This window comes from Phaethon aethereus (genome assembly GCF_964289735.1).
Source record: "Phaethon aethereus genome assembly, chromosome: 7".
NCBI lineage: Eukaryota > Metazoa > Chordata > Aves > Phaethontiformes > Phaethontidae > Phaethon > Phaethon aethereus.
In genome coordinates, this window is record NC_138583.1 from 15778231 (window position 1) to 15798909 (window position 20679).

General features: G+C 36.6%; 1 protein-coding gene across 8 annotated transcripts in view; it reads left to right on the forward strand.

The window, feature by feature from the left end:
* KCNMA1 (potassium calcium-activated channel subfamily M alpha 1) overlaps nt 1–20679 on the forward strand; it is a gene marked incomplete at its 3' end in the record, with an annotated part of 525005 nt that overhangs the window by 122345 nt on the left and 381981 nt on the right. For 7 of the 8 annotated variants that reach the window (XM_082002432.1, XM_082002434.1, XM_082002435.1 and 4 more), the window contains exon 2: nt 12631–12795. The exons of the other annotated variant lie outside the window; for it this stretch is intronic. In XM_082002432.1, the coding sequence (XP_081858558.1) occupies nt 12631–12795 (165 nt within the window). The remainder of the gene's footprint in view (nt 1–12630; nt 12796–20679) is intronic. 8 annotated transcript variants of the gene reach the window in all.

Here is a 20679-nt window from a genome sequence, read left to right on the forward strand (position 1 = left end):
TGTGCACTTAAATAGCAGCTGACAAAGATCGCTTTCTGAGCTGTAGAAGCAGTAAAGACGTGTATGTGTCTTGGTGCATGTGATTTTTCTAAAGCTAATAATTTAGGAAGAAAGCTGATAAAAAAGAAAATAGTTGAATTATTAATTTGCTGTGGGGGGTGTGTGTTTGTTTTTTGTTTTTTTTTTTTTTTTACACTAGTCTGTTTAGTCCGTTTTGGGTAATTGCTTGGAACTTTGTGTAAAACACTCTTTGTTTTATAAATGTGAAAGTAGAGTGTGGAAAGTTTGCTTAGTTTATAACTTTCTGTTACTTCTGTGGTTATCTGCACGAGTAGAAATCAGTACAGGAAAAGATTTCTGTGGAACTGAGTGATTGTAACTTAAATTTGTATGGTATTGTGGTGGGCTTTTAGAGGAAATAAAATTGTTTTATCATTTTTGAATCTTGGAAAAAAAAAGAAAACTGTATTAAGGTAACATATTTTTTCATTTTAATTTTTCTCTTTCTATTGATCCCATCAATAATAAAGAGACTTTGTTTCCACAGAGTGCCCTTTAAAATAGGTTTGAAGTCAAGTTTTCTTAAAACAGCACAGAACAAAAATCTGATATATGACTTAGTCTTAGGGAAGAAGCTTCCTGCTTCAGGGGAAGTTAATTTTATTCAGTTGAAATCATTTACAACCTAGGGTGAGGACCACCAGATGCCTTTGTCTTGTAAAACAAGGCAGTAATGGTTGCCAATATAGACATAACCAGTAATCAAAAGGAAAACTACTAAAGTATTACATGTCAATTTTAGTATATTGAGCACTTTGCAAGTGTTAATAAAATCAAGCACTCAAATTATGTGCAGTGCATCCCATGGTGACAGTGAGGATGTAGAGAATGACCAGGAAGAAAAATATCCTTGAATACTCTCCAGAGCTGTGTATCTGCAGACAAAAATGGGAATCATGTTACATATGATTTTTTGCCTTTGTAAACTCTGTAGATCCCATTTCCCTTGCTAAACTAGTTGGCGAGAATAAAAGTCATACTTCTAAACTGGAAAATAAAGCTGCTATTATTGTTCATCCCTTTTCTGGTTTTCATGAGCTGAATCTGAAATATAGAGATATATTTATTTCTCAAAATGCATCTCTCAAATGCATCCTCTAGTTAATATATTACTTCAATGTCTTGTTCCTGAATAAACTAGTCAGGTATTTGGAAGATGTGATTTACTGATGTAGGAATTATTACTTGTTTTAATTTACTAGGGCTTAATTAAGCCCTTTTAATAAGTAGGAAATGTAAAATTTTTAACTTCATATGATACTTGGATGGGATTGTCAATGAGTCTCATTCACAGATAAATTATGGGGGGCACCTGCATCTTGGGTGGCTGTGTGAGGTAATTATGCAGCACTGTAAATGGAGAGACTCTAAAGCTTCAAACTGATGAGTAGGTTCTTTAAAACACAGCTTGTGAACAGTGTGAAGTGTGACAGCCTGCTTTGAGCCGTTTCATCTTTATGCTGCTGCAAACTCTTTTAACAGAATAATTTAATCTAAAAGAAAAAAATTTGAAAAAACTGGAGTTCTAGGCCCTGCCATAAAGCTGCAAGATATAAACAAAGGGTGTGGTTGATTTCCACCTCTTTTCAAGATTGAAATTCCCTTTGTACCTTTAACTTTATTACTGATCGTTGCCAACTTCTGCCTCTTTTTTTTATTTGCTGAAGGTTGAGCAAATTAAAACTCAGTGCTCTGTGATGATTTAACAATTGTTTAATTTCTTTCTAATTATTCTTTAATTTCTTTGTGATTATTATTTAAACTTAGAAAAAGAGCTAAGAGTTTAAATTGACCTATCCTCTTACCTCTGTTATCTTTCCTGATCAGTGGACAATAACTGCTTGCTGTGTCACAAGTAACTTACAGACAAAGTATTTAGAGGTAACGTGTTTTTATGACATGCTGTATTTGCTGGTTTGTTAAATCTTGAAGCCAAAAACCATGGACTCTTGAGGCAGAAGAATGTCTGCCTTTAAGCACCTCACCTGCCCTCTGCTACTAATGCAACTCTGCTAGTGCTGCTTCTAACAACTCAGGCCTCTGAGGAACTTCAAAGAGTTGCTCTTCTCATTTAGAAAATGACCTGTTGGAGTAGGAGCTTCGTCTCTACAAGTTCTGGTGCAGGCAGATTCACTTCTGCCATGAGCAAGAAGACTTAGGTATAATTTTTCATGTTGTGAGAGCCAAGAATGGACACCATGGATCTTTATTTTCCAGTAGTCCAACTTCTGATTGCTTACAAAGGCTATGTCCAATGTCACAGTCATGCATCAATTCCTAGCAGTGCATCACTGCTACACCCGTTAAGAGGAGGATTAAAGTTAAAGTTATTCCTGTTATTTAAAACGATGAGGTAAAGAAAGTCAAAGAGAATTCATTGAGCTTGTCATTCTATGTGACATAAATAAAAATTAATGGAGCAATAGTATGGCAGTCAAACAAAAATTTAGCTTTCCTCTCTTCTCTGCCTTAGACTTCAGTCAGTATCTATGACTTTGCAGGAACTGGGTATGTTTCTTAGGAGCTGGTATATTTATGATGCAGTATTTGTAGTCTGTGAGTACTGACTTTGGATAATTTGGATGCTGGTATTTACTGTCTGGAAAGTGAACCAAAATAATGTATGTTACCTGAAAGAAATTTATCTACAAGAAATTTATTCTTCTTTTAGGTTTAATAACTGTTGTCTATTTAATCATTTCTGGAAGGGAGTCACGAGATGCAGATTAAACAGAATTGTTTCCACAGCAGTGGGTAATGAATGGGGTCATAGCTACCTGATTAAATAATAGCACTTGTACATTTCTTAAATGTGAGGTAACTGGTCCTTTAGGGGAATTGTTTAGTTTAATATAATTATTTAAAAGTAACCATTAAAATTGTTACTTTACAACTAAACTTGCATTTTCAATATTTTTTAAAATTAGAGCTCTATCTTTCTTCCAGATTTCTGCACATTTGTGTGCACTGACTCTCTCTCACTCCCATAAAGTTGGTCCAGTCTGAAAGCTGCATTACACTCTGTAATCTCTGAGGTGACAAGTGTTGTGTGCTATTTTAATTACTTATTGGCTGATCTGCTGCTCTTCAAATACTTATGTGCTGCATACTGGAACTTAATTTCCTACATCAGTATAGGCTTAGATATGGCTTTATACCCTACAGAGAGCTGCTTTTAATTCATTGTGATTTCCTTCATAATTTTAATACAATAAGCATAGATATTATATATTACACTTGAATCAAAAAAAGCCTTAGAGATGACTGTTTTTTCTAATTTGGCAGACAGTAGAATGATTCTTTGGCATTCTTCAAATCATCATTGATCCATGTGTTTTATGATATTGCAAAGTAGTTATATTTGTGAGTTTCTCAGTTATTTTTGTTCCACTGCCTCCCTCCATTTTTTTACCCTGTTACCTCTAAAACTTTAACCTAAAATAATAAATCTCTGAAAATGTGCATGCAAATAAATTCTGTGTGACAGGCTCAGCCTTGGGGAAGGCTGCCTACACTCCCACACAATATTAATAATTTGCTATTTCATGTAAAATAGAAACCACAAGTGTTTAGGTCCATTCCCTCCATGTGAAAATGTTTGATTTGAATCAAATGAAGACCTAAAATGCCTGTGACCAAGTTTTCCATGGAGTTCTGCTGTTCAAGGAAGTGAGTAGTTAATTCCTTTACACAAGGACTAAGATTGCAGTTTGAGTAGTTGTGGTACCTTGTGCTTAGAGACTCTGTCCTTCAAGCTGTGTAATGCCTTTGCTGGTCAATGGAGTCTTTGTGGGGTTTTTTGGCACCGTAGAGGTGGTTTTCAGCACCACTTTTAGTCGCTGGTGCTAGGTACATTACCATCCTGTAACACAGAGAAAAAGGAAATAATTTCCTTCTATAATCCAGTCTGCATCTCTTTCTCTCCAATACCTCGGACACCAGAAACAAGAAAGTATTATGGAGTTAATATAATGAAAGAAAGCTTACTGTTTGCTAATAGATAAAAGCCTCCTCTTTAATTAAGCAGGATGCAGGAAAGTATGCAGCTGAAAAGATATTGTGAAGTTTAATTTCACTGACAAAGCAGTTTGATATTTATTTTGTGCATTGCATTTGTATAATATATTTTAGTGAAATAAACCTTCTACTTTTGGAACATTTTAATGACTTGTTTTAATGTTGAATATTCCTGGTAGAGAATACTTTTTTCATCAGTTTTCTTTTTTCAGCTCCTACCACATAATTATTTTGTAAAAGCTACTCATAATTTAGATTATATAGATCATAAAAGATTTACTGGTAATTATTCTCTTAAATTGGTCAAAATGAAATGCGTTATTTTTCAATGTGTTTTTCATCCTTTTACAGTAGTAAAAAAAATGCCGAGAGGTGATGATTGAAAAACTTGGATTGGAGTTGGGTGTTACTTTAATGTTAATGACAACAAAATTACAAGCAATCAGCTAAAATACTTGCTGTAATCAAGATAAACAAGTTAGGTAATTTCTCCACCATTTATTACTTTTTTTTTCATTTTTTAAAGTCCTCTTTCTCACATTCATGAAACACTTTGAGACTTTTGGATTGCAATGAATCATATAGCTTAAAAAAAAGTAGTTCAGTATGAAAACAGTAAGTGAAATGTGGAGTGTTTTTTTTCTTATTGCTTGTAACAAGTTTTTGTTGAATTATGATATTTAAAATGTTTTATCATCTGTGACAAAGTTCTCCTGAATTAATCAATCAATAGGATGTAAGTAATTTGGCAGTGTTGATTTCATTATAATGGCTGTATTAATTTTATTTTCAATTGTATGCTTTCTTTGAGCTGCCTTCTATTAGGTGGGAGGAAACAAAATTGGAGGATAACAGAAAAGTGCGTGCACCTTCCTACCCTTCTCTATGCTTTTCCATTAAGCATCCCTCCCATTTTTATAGTTTTTATAGTTTTGATAACTCAGTCCCATCTGGTATTGCTTCATATATTTTTGTAAGTTTAGTTTCCATTATATTTCCATCATATATTCATACAGTGATCTGGCGTGGCTACTCAAAAGTTCTTTTAAAAGAAAATATTTTGAAAGAATGGTCTCCGTATAGTGCTTGAACTATAGAAAAGGCAGTTAAACCTAACATTCTGTTTTACATAGTAATTGCCTAATCTGCCATTTCTACAGCAGGTAGGATTTAAAAGAATAATGACATGTCTCCTTTAATTTAAACTTAGTGCCTCCATTACTAAAATTAAATGCTTGTTTTGCCCTTTTGTCTGCTACTTTATAACTGAACAGGGTCTTTAGGCAATATTTTAATGCGATAACAATTTGGTTTTCATAATGGAAATTAATAAGAAATGCTCTGTTGATTATAGAAAATGGAAAAAAAATACGGATATGGGATAGAGGTTAGTTTGACAATCTGTGAAATATTTTCAGTGGATACTCCGAACCTGTACATCACTGACTTGTACTGTTTTTATTTCTTTATCGCAGGCAGTAAGTTAACTTGTTATGTAGCTTTTTGACAAGTTCACTAGTTATTTCTATAAATGTGGTCTGATATACAATCAGAAGTAACAAAGGAAAACTTAAGGATTTATTTTTATGAATAACTGTAAATGAAGTAACTAGTGCTATTTATAAATGGTTGCTAATTTGAACCAAGAATCATAAGTTTTTAAAAAACACCCTGTTTGTCCATTTGAATGCACATAAGCTTGTAATGACTTTGTTTTTATCTCAGATTTTTAGCTGTCAATCTCTTTCATTGTGTGATTTTTTTTTTTTTTTTTTTTTTTTTTTTTAAATAGTTGTTGGATGAGTCCTAGTGTTCAATCCTATAATCCTCCCCTGGTTAGTCTTCTGTAATGTCAGTGGGCACTGGTTTTATCTATTTTTACTTGCCTAGTATAATTATTAAGACTATGCTTTTTCATTTCACTATAATGCCTGGAGTTCTTTATTGCTTCCTTTTTACGCTTCTGTCTTATATGTTTAATTGTCTTGTATAACTAGTCTAGCAATGTTTATGAGTGTGTTTTTAGCATGACTGACTTCGATTCCCTACAGTATGCCTGCATCGTCTGTCATTTGTCTAATACTGAAACATTTAATGCTAAATATATTTACCTTGATAATATCCCTATGCAACAGAAACTACTGTTACTCTTGTTCTGTAGCTGTGGGGTGAAGACATGAAGAGGCTGGATGATGTGGCTGAGGACTTAAAAAATTTGGAGGCAGAAGAGGGACTTTAGCATGTCTCCCAATTGTTAGGCTGGTGTGGAAATCACTCAGCCAGCTTTTGAGTTACTCAGGAATACTGTTTTACATCTATGGAGGTTTTACATCATAACACCTCTATTAATGTTTAGAAACTTTTCAACTTTGAACTGAGTCTTTTCGTATTTTCTTCAGATTTCCGATAATGTAGGTGTCTGCTGTTTGGTATTAAGTGAAAACCATACCCAGGAACCCGTCATTTGACAGACTGCTACAGTGTTTGTGGGATCATCGATGTAACGCTGTATGTTACTAATCTAGTTTCCCTGGCATCTCAGATCAAGGTTTTAGAATTAATTCCTCTACTACAGCAATTTTTGTCAGTCAAAACAATGACATTAAAAGGGGATTTTATACAAGTAACCCGTACTGGAAATATGAAGGGCACAGGAAAAAAACTGTCAGGATTACTGAAGGTATGCACAAATGCAACAGAGAAGCTGGTCACTGGAAAAAGAGGAAATATATTTTGTCTTGGAACCTAGACTCTTCACAGTGAAGGGCTTATTTATTTGTTAGTACAGAAAGTCAGGTTCCGGTTTTAAGTAAGGACTAGCAAGGAGCTTCTCAGAATTTCTGCAGGAAAGCAGAACACAAAGAATATTTGTTTCACAGGAGTTTACCATCTCAGTCTTAAACTAATAAGAAAAGTTTTGGAATCTATTTTGGACTTAATTTTTCTTAACCTGCCAAATCTGCAAACACCAAATTACAGAGCTTGTGAATATTTTATGAGAGAAATGCTCTGTGCTCTCATCAGCCATGTTTTCCACAGATCATTCTGTTTCTTCTTATTCAGTGAAAGGAATAATGTTTTTCTGGGTATCAATAATTAAACCTTTGAAACTAGCCAAACCATAGTTACACTATGATGACTGACGTCATTGTAACCTAATATTGACTAAGAACCTAATATTCAAAGGAATGCTGTGGGTAGGTCAGTTTTTAGGGAGTACCCGTTAGCTCATGTTTAGTTAGTTTAGCCTTTGCTTTCTCATTCCTTTAAAAAAGGGAGGTTTATAAAAAGAGGTTTATAAGTCTCTGTGCAGCTATTTATTTCTCACATTCCCATCTGCTTTGTTTATTCATATTCCAGTGAAATTCTGTGTTTGGTAAACTGCAGTAGAACAGGTGAACTGCTTCAGCTTTTTTGTTTTGCTTGTTTTTAGCACTGGATGAACTGGTACTTAGTAAGTATTAAGATGAAGACTACAGATGGTGACTGTATCTGATGGAGAACGTCTGCTGTGGCAGTGTATTCAGTAGGTACCTGATGGCTTGACGTACACTGTACATTGCCCAGCTGATGAGAATGCAGCATAATACTACGGCTTTATATAAATTTAAGACCCCTGTTTGGAGCTACCAAAATGGTGAGAGAATGTATCTAAGCCATGTAGTAGAGGTCTGCTTAACAGAAAGGAGAAGTAGTCTTACATGCAAAATTACTCATCTTCACCTGGCATCTATGGGTGGCTTTGAGGAAACAGATGAATGAAAAGGAAACGAACATAAACATAGACTTCCAATGTATAAGAGTGGCCAGTACGAAAGTGGTGTTGATGTGGTATAAAAGGTTTCTTGAAATGCAGGCTCTAGGAATGCAATGCTGTTAATAGAGGGTCAGCTAATAGAGATAAAATTGCAAGTTGCTGGCATCGTTATCTAAAGCAGCCCTTCCCTAACTTCCCCAAACTACGTTTTGTTATTGTATTGTTACTGTTTACTTCAAACCAGGTGCAACTGCCATTGTGGCAGGCCCTTTCTCATCTCACGTTCTCTAGGATGGAAGTCCAAGGCTGGTACTGGGCTTGCTCCATTGGTATTACTGTTTTCAAACATCCACTTAAATTGAGCGTCCTGCTTCCTCTTGTGTGATGTGGACATGACTTGATGTCTGGTATTCTCATTACAGTTGGTACTTCATGATTTTTGTGTGCTGTTCATACTAGTTAAACAGATAATCAGAAATATCAGAAGTGATTTTCTTTGTTTCATCAGACTTTAACCCAGTTGTTTTTCGTCACATTACCTGCCTGTTTTCTATGTTTTCTAGCATATCTTAACAAGAGACTAGGCTTTTTTGGTACCATACTTCAGAGAGTGCTTACCTGGTTGTCTTTATAGTGTCCTGGGTTTTTTTTGGGGGGGTTTTAGGGCTTCTAAAAAGACAAATTATTCTCAGAAGATGTTTCAAGTTTTCATAATAATTTTCTGATTTCGTGCTGCCCTGGGTTGAATGGTGTATCTGTGTGTTAGTTCTATGTTTGTTCAGATATTCTCGAGAGAGGTAAAGTGAAGCATAGGACTAAATTTTTGAACAAATGTTTTTGATCATATTTTCCCTTTTTGAAATCTGCTTGCTTAAGGTAACTGTGTTTAAGCATCCCAGGACTTCTGTAATCTAAATCAATATTTATTGTTGAAAAAATAAGACAAAGCATTGAGGTCGCTGGTTCAGGTGTGTGTCAATCCGTCCTGATTGCCGTACAGCCCTTCTCATCGTGCATTTTCTTCCATTTTGTCAATAAGTTCACGAAATATGTATTTCACAAAATATGCTGCTTCTCACTTAATCAACGTGAATGTTTCTGTCATCAAGTAATTAAAATAATGAACACTTTGTGAAACAACAGGTAAGCAGAGTGGAGAAAGATAGTATTATCTTACTGGTAGCTAGTGAGCCTGTAAATGATTAAACAATTACATCACTGTCAGGTTATTTTTTTAAGCACCTTTTTCAGGCTGTGTTGTGGGCTACTCAATGCTTTGAGGTGAAGAAATAGCAATGGAACAGGACTCTACAGTTAACAGGACTGATTTGTACACAGTGTAAATGAAAGCAGCCTTTACATCCCTTTTAGTGATTTCTTCACAACTGCAAAATGACTTGGCAATAAATTTTTCTTAATACTTAACTGCCAATGAAGTAATCTGAGAAGCTAGCCGTGTAGATGAAATATATAAAAAATCCCAACTGCATACAAATATTAAATGACAGCAACTAATCTGCATATTAATTATAAGTACAATAATGGCAAGAGTTAATCTTGATATGTAGCTGATCATGAGGCCCTGCTCCAAATGATACTTGGCAGGGAATAATTGTTTTACTTATATTTTAATTAAGAAATAAAATGGGTGGGGGATTTTAATAGAGGTGCAAGAAGTGGTATAAATGCAGAAATACGTTGTATTATAGACGTTAATACCTTGAGAGAATCAAATACTGAAATAGGTCTGTCACATCTTACTGCTCTATTCTATTGACAAGCAAAAGTCAATACAGCAAAAAAGGTGGTAGAACCTTTTGAAAACATAAAAGCTACCTTTCTCTTTCAGTGAAGTAAATTGTCTACTATTTTATTGAGTGTTAGGAACTTTTATTTTTATACTGTATGAATAATCACATCTTTAAAATTCGGTTTGATGTATTGACAGAAAGGTTGGGGGTAAGGAAGGAGTATGTAAGCAATAACAGAATTTTCCAACATAAATATTTTCAGGTTCCCTACCGTAAACTTTGATTTATGACTTTTTCGTTCAGCTCGTTGTTCAGTGATCTGTAGTTCTGTGAGTTTCTATACCAAAATCTATAATTATGAATGTTTTTAGAAAGGTGTGCATCTCTGACATTTTAAATAGGCGTGCTGGGTGGAAAAATCAAGGAAGTCTGTGGTTTCATCCTCACTCTGCCAATGGCTTCTCTGGTGACTGAGTTTGGCACTTACTCATCATCTCAGTTTCTTATCTGAGAGGAAGAGATAATTACATCTCCTTTACTATGAAAACCACATTAATACTTTTATTCAGTATAAACTTGTGCAGAGTATAAAAGCCCGTTGTACTACGCCGAGGAGGACCACGCCGTACAATCTGGTGTGTAGAGTTCACAGTCTGAAAGGAAAGCTCCAACACTTGCAAAAGGCAGACAAACTGGTGGGAAGAGAGAAATAAATGGCACATGTAATTTTTAACAAGTCAATAGCTGTCAGGACGCTGCGGGACTGGGGCTCCCTGGGGCGCGGCCTGGCAGCCAGGGTCGTGTCCCACCGCCCCAGCCGGGGAGCAGGGCAGGCCAGGGGCAGCTCCAGCACGGGGCAGCAGGAACCTCCTCGGGGCATCCTGTGGGCGAGGGTGGAGATCAGGCCTGCTGGGGGGAACTGACCATGGGTTGGCTGGGCTGGTGGGGCCCGTGGCTGGGCAGCACAGGGATGTGGGGAGCAGGTGGCCCTATGCTGGCCTGAAGTGGCCTCCTGGGCCACAGGCAGGTTGGGGCGAGAGCAGCCAGGGCCAGTCAGGCCTGTGAGTGCCCCTAGGCCTTGGGGATGTGTCTAGGTTGCCCAAACCTCAGTATTTTGCTTTATTACAATGTCTGGTATATACAGCCACATGATCCACTCAAAAAACCAAAATAAAAACCCAGAAAACAAAACGCTAGGTTTCTGTTTCCTGGTTTATAATCAAAACGCTGGTGCTGATGGTGGTCCAGGCGTTTCTTTGGGACCGATCGGTATGGCTTGGTGACGGAGGGACGGTTGTCCCTAGCCAAGCGTTACTTTCCTGGAAACGCCTTGTGCCGAACCACGTGTCGCTGTCCTAAGCGATGAGCTCATTTCTGTAGGTTGCGCTCTGTGCGCGTGCAATGCCGTATGCGTCTGTCGATGCGGAGCGCAAAACGTCTGACTCACTGTATCCAAATTTGTCAGGGAATGGGGTCCAGTTATGCAAATACGAAGTAGCTTTTATCTTCTGCCTGGTCATTTGCTCAGGACATACTGAATTACTGTTGCAACTCTGAATAATTTGTTGTTGGCGGTACAGCCGCATCGTGCACTGTGCTGTAATTGCTAGTAAGAAGATAGAGCCTGCATTTTAGGAGGGCGACTAGCAGAGAAAAACCCGATTAGCTAATTAAGTTGCAATACTGAGATTGTCTAAAAACAAGTGTTGGTCTCCACATTATGTTTTTAGTTTTGCTCTACCGTCCTTTGCTGACAAATTCAGTGCAACTGCTTTATTAGTTCCCTACTGCTCTCAGGAGGTGCCCTTACCGTTACATCCAGCTGCATCCTCAAGGCCGTCGCACAGCTGTGCGTTTTCACCGTGATGGTCTAGCATTGCTACTGTAGTAGTAATCACTGAACCGGCATCAAACATCTTTGCTTGTATAACGTTTAATCCCGAAGGGGATTAATGGCAATTGATTTCCTGCTTAGTGGCCTACAGGCAAGTCGTCTATAAACAAGACCTTTCGAGGTGTTGGTCTGTGCAGAGTGCTTGAAGCGCTAATGCAGATCTGTGGGTGCGGTTCAAGGGCTCAGTACGTGCCTCGGCACTCAATTTTGCTGCCTCCCCTGTGCTCTGCTTGCTTAGCATGGCTTGTCAGGTATTCAGGAAGTCATTAGTATTATGCTGTCACCAAAGGCGTGCTCGTGGTAGTCTGATCCTTTGCATATGATATGTTTTAAGTGCTGTACAATCCAGGCTGGCTTTTCCTATCATTTCCCTTGATTTTTGTGCAGCGTCCGTGACTGTAGCACATAGCAGGCAGTTACAGAGCATTGCATCGTCGCTGCAGCATCCGTGAGAGACTGACACGAATTCCAATGCATGTGACTCATCAGTCAGCTGAGTGCAGCTGAGGCTCCGCTTTAATTTCTAGCTCTCTGTTCTACGAGACCCATTTACTGACAGAAGAATTCCTGTGATGTATTAAGCGCTTTCATTGAAACACTGGTTCACTGGTAGTATGGCAGCTCCCTGCAGGTGCTCCATGGTGTATTTTGTTCCCCTCACACTAGATAATTATTTTCTTGTTCCATCATGCTTCCAGTGAAGGTTTACTCAGATAATTAATTCTAATGGTAGTAAATTAAAACTGTGCATAAATTATGTTCATACCTGGTACACCTTGTTTTGAAGTGATACATCAAAAGGTCCTTCAGTGTATGTCTGACAAACTCATTTATACGTAGGTCTATAATTGCATACGTAGTTCTTGGCAATTATGCTGCTTATATGGAAGGAACATATAGCATATTTGATACCAAGTATATGTTTTAAGATTTAATGTCAGGAGAGTCTTATTATCCAGTTGTTAGTCTGGTACCTCATAGAACATTTCTATTATTTCTAAAGAGATATGGCCAAGCAGGTGCTTAATTTCATCTAGCAGGAATCCAGGAAGACCGACTGGCTTTTTCATAGCATTTTTTATCCACAGCTGTATGCTGACTTTCACTGTCAAATGGGTAAACATGAACTAACCCAAATACTTATTTTGCAGGAGGCCCAGAAGATCAATGGTGGTGGAGATACACAGGCAGATGGAGCCTGCAAACCAACAGATGAAAAAGAGGAGAATGTGGCAGCAGAAGTGGGGTGGATGACCTCTGTGAAGGATTGGGCGGGAGTCATGATATCTGCCCAGACGTTAACTGGCAGAGTACTCGTAAGTTTTCTCTGATTTTCTATATTCTTATTTTAAAGAACATTTTTTAACAAACACTGTGTCCTAGCATTAGTGGAGGATTTTTGATTGGTTTGTTGCATCAGCGCTGAGTCAATCCCAATTTCCTCTTTTGGAAGTAAAATAGGAGATTAATTCCCACTGCAAAAGAGAAGCAGAGATAGCAGGTAAGAAAAACTGACTTCCAGCCCACCCCCAGCCTATTTCATTATTCTGGCACCAGGATTTTGAACTGTGCTACAAACACTGAGTTTGGTAATTTCATTTTATGTGGTAAAATTATAGGCCTATTTTGTCTGGAAGTAAAATTGTGCTAGCAAAAACGCAAGCCAACTTGGAAAGTAAGTGCAGTGTTACAAATGTAGGTATTGGTCAAAACTGCAAAGCAAAGTCAAGTTTGAATTGGCCGTGCAATGGGATTTGTGATACTTCCAATAGGCTAGTAATGACTTTATGTTCTCTTGATCTTTTTCTTTATCAATTTAGGAAATCCTTCAAACATGTGAATAGTTATGTATCAAATAAAGCCACAAATCAGATATTGATAATATGTGGTTTAAAGTTCCAGTTAAAAAACTTTATACTTGCCACTTCATTTGAATATAATTATTTTATAGCCTTGTCAATTCATACTTAATTGTCAAGGGTTTTCTGTGGAGTTCACTCCACTAGAGGGTGTCTCCTGTGTGATTTTTATTAGTTTCCTTGTCAGAATGCATGTACTTATAAACTAACAGCTAAAGTGATTTAAATCCTATTTAACATTTTTTTGAGAGTCCCAGTAAGACTGTGCAACTAGTTTGGGTTAAAATGAAGACTGAATTTGTGTCCCTGATTGTTTACTTTGGTTGAGAGATTTTACTGTGAGTCAGTTCTGGTCTGTAGAGTAATTATTTGGGTGTGGGGAGGGATGGAAAAGAAAAGAAAAGCACTTCCCAATCAAGCATTTTACATTAAAAAGTTGAGGTGACTCCATTACTAGTGTCTTCTTTAGTTCTATAGTAATATTATTTTTTTTCCCCTAAAAATACCTTCTGCCCATTTGCTTATGTTAAATGCTGACTTCTATCAAAGCTTGAAATCATGTTCCATTGCTGGTTTTAGCATTATGTGTCTTCTATTCAAACTAACATTGCATGCCTTATGAAAAGCGGTGTATTGATCTTCTGCATGTTTTCCTGACGTCTTCAGCATTAAAAATGACAAACCCTAGAGCCATGCTTCTTGTTCCAAGTTAACTACCAAGGCTAGAAATCACCCAAAACCAGAGTCCTGTGCTCCTAACTATGCAATCTGAAATGGGCCTGTGAGGTGTGCGGTTTGTTGGATTTTTTGGGGGTTTTTTTTGAGGTATATGTGAGCACAAATACAAACCAACAATCAAGACCAAAACCTAAAATATAAAACGCATTTTACTGTGTATTTTTATTCAAGATACTGGGAGAACTTAGTTACATTTGATGACTTTGTTTATTTCTTTTGGGGTACTTTTTTTGTATTTGCAGTTTACCATTGCATCTTATAAGGAACTAGTTTATTTCCAGAGTTTTTTGTAGACAGCTGGCCAACATCATTGAGTAAGATTATTTCTGAGAGTATATTTATATTCTTGTCAAGGTATAACAGCAGGTATGGTACACATCTGGGCTCATCAATATGACTAACCATCCAAGAAATAAGTAGCGATGTATGGAGTCTGTTAGTTAATTTTGTTCAGCTTAGAAAAGAAGATGCATTTGTTTTAATACAGCACTCATCAGTTTCAGGATTTGAATTGATAGGATGTACATTCTGGAGGACAATTTCTAGTATGCACATTGACTGTTCATTTAAATTTTATTTTGTGTTATATTTGCTAAAGGTTAACTGCTTCAGTGAACATTTGTGCTAGAGAGAATATTCACATTATTTATAGATATAAGATGTAGCTAAGTCAAGTCAATATTTTTATCAGAGTATATTGTTTGAAAATACTATGAACTTACTCATGCAGTTCCTGTCCACGATTATGCTTCTGAATCAGTGTGGAATTTTTTTTTTTTTTTTCCCCCCTGAAGAAAGAAGTGGTGGTTTTGCAGTGCTATGAATTGAAAATTGTATGAAGTAAAGAAATTATACTACATCTTTACACTGTGAGAATTTAAATTAAAATCAATCTTATACATACAGTGGTTACCAAAAAAGTTGTAAAAGTGGTCCACTGAAAACGGACTTGGGAAAAGAGTTATAATTGATCTTCAGTTCAGCGTGATCACCTGAAGGCTGTTGGGTAACTGTTGCCTAGGTTTATTTGATAAGTGAAGGAGACAAATTAGCAGTGTTAAACATACATCAGTGTAAAGTAGAATTTTTCTTGTTTTCTGCTTATGGGAAAAAAACCTGTCATTATTTTTATTACCAGAACAGTCATTTTCTACAAAGTGAATCTTAGTTTTATGTCAAGTACTGTTTGTGGAACGAAAACTGACTTTTTTTTTTGTTCTTTCCCTACTGGTGTCTGTCACCATATCTTTGACATGTAAGGAAGAAATAAAAGCTAGACCAGACAAAACAAATTCCTAATTTATCACATGAGTTTGTTCAGGTGCTTTGTGAGTGTTGAAACAAATATTTATATAGTGGCTGCTCCTATAATTATTTCTTTAAGATACATAAAAAGAAAATAAAGGCCAACTTTATGGAAAATACAGGACAAAATTTATTTTTAAAGGTCAGAGCTTCAAATCCATGCAGTTATATGAAACTGGACATTTATATCAACATAGGACCATTTGCCCAATTCTCCTGTGAAATCAACATTTCTGTTTAACCAATAGATGCAAATTAGTGGGCAACCTTTAAACAGATTAGAAGGTCGTCATCAACATTGTAGCTGGAGAAATAGTTGAAAACTTAACAACTTTTTTTTTTTTTTTTTAGTTTGAAAATTATTTTGGAGATAACATTTTCAAAATCACGTCTTTTAGTGTATCTACTGGGAAGTAGGGGATATTGCTTTTTATTCATGATCTGGGTCATTGGAGACAGTGAAATGATTTAATCCATTCCTGACAAACACAGTGTCTCTGAAATCTTAGGAAGAGATTATTCTTCCACCCTCTACCCCCCCATTAGTTTTCTTAAAAACATTTAATTCATTGGTGCTTGTGGGGGAGGGAAGAGTTCTGTAACTGAAATAAAAGCAGAAAAAGTTTTAGTCTCCTCTCCTCCCATTCCATTGATAAAAGAGGAAGAATTACATTTAAAGACTTAAAGAGAGGAGAAATTAAAACTTTCTCAAACCTGGAAATATTTTGTGTTTGATTTCAATTAAATGTTCTGTTTCAAACAAAAATAAATCAACCTTTTTAACTACCTGAAACTTACTGTAAAACTTTCTGCAGGGGAATCTCTGCTCCAGTGTATGGAGCACCTGCTCCTCCTCCTTCATCACTGACCTTGGTGTCTGCAGAATTATTTCTCTCACATACTCTCACTCCTCTCCCCAACTGAAGTTGCTGTTGCACCGTTTTTCCCCTCCTTAAATATGTTACCCTAGAGGCACTCCCACCGTTGGTGATGGGCTCAGCCTTGGCCAGCAGTGGGTCCATCTTGGAGCTGGCTGGCATTGGCTCTATCGGATACAGGGGAAGCTTCTAGTAGCTTCTCACAGAAGCCACCCCTATACCCCTCTGTTAGCAAAACCTTGCCACGCAAACCCAAAATGAGAATTTTTTTTTGGGGGGGTCCCTGGGGGGGGAGCAGAGCAACATGAGAAGCAAGAATGGGAAATTTACTTGCTAAATAATTAAACCATTAAACTTTCAAAACATTTGACCATCACTTTTTTTTATCATTCCGTCAACTTAGTGCCTTGTAGCATGGAATTCCTGTCTGTTAATGCAGGATTAGACGAAATAGATGCAAAAGTGACATGTACATGGGATTGTGATAATATTGCAGTTGGTTCAGTAGTTCATGTGACTATTGTAGAGATCAAGTACTGAAACAGAACTAGACATTCCTACAGCTTTAGGAGCTAAGTTCTACACTTGACACTTCAGAAGTGGTTTATGCACAAAGGAATATTCGTGCTACTAGTTCACCTGAAGGGCAGACTTTGGAGGAAGACATTTGTAGAGCGTGATCCAGAATGTACCTCACTTAGAAACCCGTTTTGTTTTCTCATGTAGTGCAGTAAACTGAGCTGGCTAGGCATGGTACCTACAGTTGTGTGGTCAGAATACCCTTTTCTCCTCATTCTTTAGGTTTTAAAAGTGTATCTGGAACTTAATGTTCTTGGTGGCACAACCTTTGAAAATGTGACTTTTGCTCTTAAATAATGCGGATGAAAATTTTACATACTGTTTAAAAATTGTGTCCATATTAAATTGCATAAGCACATGATTTTAGAACATACTAACTGAATCTGTGCAGTTCTGTTCGCAGTTGTTGTTGAGTGGCATAAATATAAATAACAATAAAAGATAACAGTTTACTTAAAATCTGTTCAGAGCAATACTGATTTACTTTGAAGTGCATGTAATGATGTAGCTGATGGAAGCATCAGGTAAAAATTCTTGAGGTGGGTTTCTCAAAGAAGAATCAGACACGTTCATAATTAATCTGAAGAAGCAGAAATTAAAGGTGTTTATGAACTTATTTTGCTTCCTGAAATTAATTTTTTTAATCATTTGAGTAAGAAGAAAAAGACTTCCTTAATTAGATGAAGTGTTTGATATGCAAAGAGAAAATCATACTTACACTGTTGAAGTTACCAAAGTTCAATCTAGGACACAGTTGAATGTGAACACTCCTTCAAACGGACAAAGAAAGAAAAATAATTATTTCAGTTGCAAATCCAGGAGATAAAATGGTGGAACGAATTGGGTTATTTTGTTCCACTTTCAACATGTGACCTGTAAACGCATAGCAGAGATGTGAGCTTTACTTAGCTTGTGCTAAGCACCATGTGGCTGTTTTGCCTACTGCCTTGACTTTCACAGCGCCCAAAGGAAACAGACTCAGTCAGAAACAGGCAAATTTCTGTTAACGTGGAGTGTATAAGGCTTTGCTTTTTAATCACTGCATGATGAAAAATGTCTTTTAGATTGGCAGCATTGAAAGAAAGAAAAGAAAAGCACTTCTGCGGGGTGGAAGGGGGGAGAAAAGAGGGGAAGTCAATTAGTGGCAGTAGTATATTATTTAAGTTGTTTATTACTAAGTTATTTAATTAGAAGATTATTTATGTTGCTTTCTTGATGTTCTTAATGCTTACTAACTACATTTAAGTACATGAAGGTGCTTTTTTAAATTAAAAAGTGGCTATATGTTCCCCACTGTACATTTAAAATGAAATAGAATTTTTCTGTAACATAGTTTGGTTAGAATGTGTAATTGTTGCTACATTCTCCCTCATCTATCCAAAAAATCCAGTAGTCATTCTTTTTTCCCCAGCTCTAACTGTTCTACATGTTCAAAGGTTGAAAAACAGAAGTCTTACAAATGTTTTGGCAAGATAGAACAAAATTTTGAGGTTAGTAATAAAACTTGGGACTAGCTTGGGACTTGGGAATCTGCTTTGCAGAGTCTCATTCTGCAAGCTCTGCACGTTACAGTTTCTGAGAAAATGGTGTCAATACTTTAGAACGTGATTAAAAGTCTGAACCAAAGACCATCTAGTGAATAGAGAGTGCACTAAGTGTTTACTATGGAAAGATTTAGACCCTTGACTGGACTTCTGAAGAACTGTTAGAGATGCTAGAAGGCCTCACTGCTCATTCAGGGGAAGATGAGTGGCATCTTTCTGTGACTGTAAAAATGTGAGCCTTCAGGTGTTCTAGTTTGTTTATAATGATCACAGTTTGACTATAAATATATGTGGTACTGAAATGCAACTAATTTGCAATACTCTTGCTCAAGCAAACATTCTTAAGTGTAAGTCAATTATTTTTACTTAGATAAGACATAGGTTTTGTCCATAAATATGTCATAAAGAGGAGCCCTATTACAAATTATGTCAAATGAGAGTATCCTAGAGGGGAAAAAAACATTCCAGTAATGGAATTAAATGTAGTGGTGGTTGTTTGGGTTTTTTGTTATGTTTGTGGTTTTTTTTCTAAAGTTTGTATTCAGGTAAATCGCTTGAGAGCTGGTGGAGCATTTTTGAAAAAAATACAAGTAAGGAAAACCAGTGTATTTTTAAATATACGTGTAATTATAGTAGAATTTCTTGGAAAAAATGTAAATATGCAATATACTGCTTGGGTCTTTTTCCTGGATATTTTGACAGCTTGCTTTGCTCTTGCTGCATTTTTTTTTTTTTTCTGATGGCGAGGACTCAAATTCTTTAACATTGGGCGGGGGGGGGTGGAAGAGGAATCCAACACCACCTCTTGCAATAAGTTACAGTTGCCTAGCAGCCAAAGTGAAATTTAGCAGCACAGAAACTATGTGTGGTTTCTCCTGCTTCCAAAGGCAGTAACGGTTTTCTCATGACTAATGAGAACAGGTGCTCAAAGGATAATTTGGTATCCTTGACAGATAATAATTTGGAGAGAGCAGGTACGTTTGGTATACATACAGATTTTTTGACAGTGTTCTTGACAATATCAGTTATTTTACTAGATTTGCAAAGCTGGAAGAGAAACCTTGAGCAACCTTGAGTATGAAATATCTCAGAATTTGAATATGGAGTTTAACAAGGTTTCTTAAGGATAAACAAAGCTCTTGTAAATTTTGGTCTTTCTTTTTCTTTCCATTGTGGGACCCTGTCGTCCTGAAGATGTTTTGCAACTGATCTTGTGGAATTAACATACAGTTTTGCACTTGTAATGTTTAGGATGCGGTTAATCTAAATAGAACTTAATGTAGAATAAAATGTATTAATCGACTTGACAATAGAAATTTAATGTATTTTTGAGTGATTTAGTCTTTCATACTCACAATATCCCAAGCCAAATTTCAGCAGTGAAGCACATGCATTCTTGGGTAACAGGATTGTTTTGCAGTCTATTGGTTGTGACATTACAATTTTTCTTAAGATAGTTAAGGAAAGTTTGGTGTGACCTATAAACTCCCCTAGTTTGGCAAAAATAACTAGTGCCATATTTTCCCTTTTATTGTGCTCTGAACTAGTGGAGAAAGGAGGAAGTGTTTTTCAGCCTCCAGGTCTGACTGCACAGGCAGGAACCACAGGTTGTTCCATGTCCTCAGTGGTTTGGGTTTTTTGTTTTGTTTTTGGTTTTTTTTTTTATACGTTTATTAAACCAAGACCCATGTCAAAACTTGTTTTCATAAGCAAGTAAAATAATTCACAAAAGTTAAAGCAAAATTGTAGTTTTGCAGAATGGGGTTAAAAGATTTCAACAGATACACTAAAGTTTCAGTACAAGGTTTACCGTCATTCTGTTTCAGGAGAGAGAGCATACTTTCTTTTTTTTCTGCTCAGTACTGAATCAGCTTCTAATTCCTAGTCTGAAAAATGAGATTTTACCTTACCATTTGGGATTGCTAAACATTTCAGGAACATTATAATGATTATAAAATATCTAATCACATTAATCATGAATTTGCTTTTCTGCATGTCCCTGAGGATCACAGAACAATAAGTAGTGTTAATAAATTAAGTATACAACTGTCTCCTAAGGCAGATGATTTTTTATTTTATGGATGAAGAAAGTAAAACACAAAGGAGCAGCTGACGACCTCAAAGTGTAGAAATTAGTAGCACACACATACCCCAGCAGCAAGTATGTGGCAGATGAACTTCTTTGTGTGTCAAAGTAGGGCTATGCATCAAGGAGGGGGGAAAAAAAAAATCTAAGCCATGCTTAGATGATTTTGAAGCCAGAACTGGTAGACACAGCTGAAGAAAGGTTTTGGCAT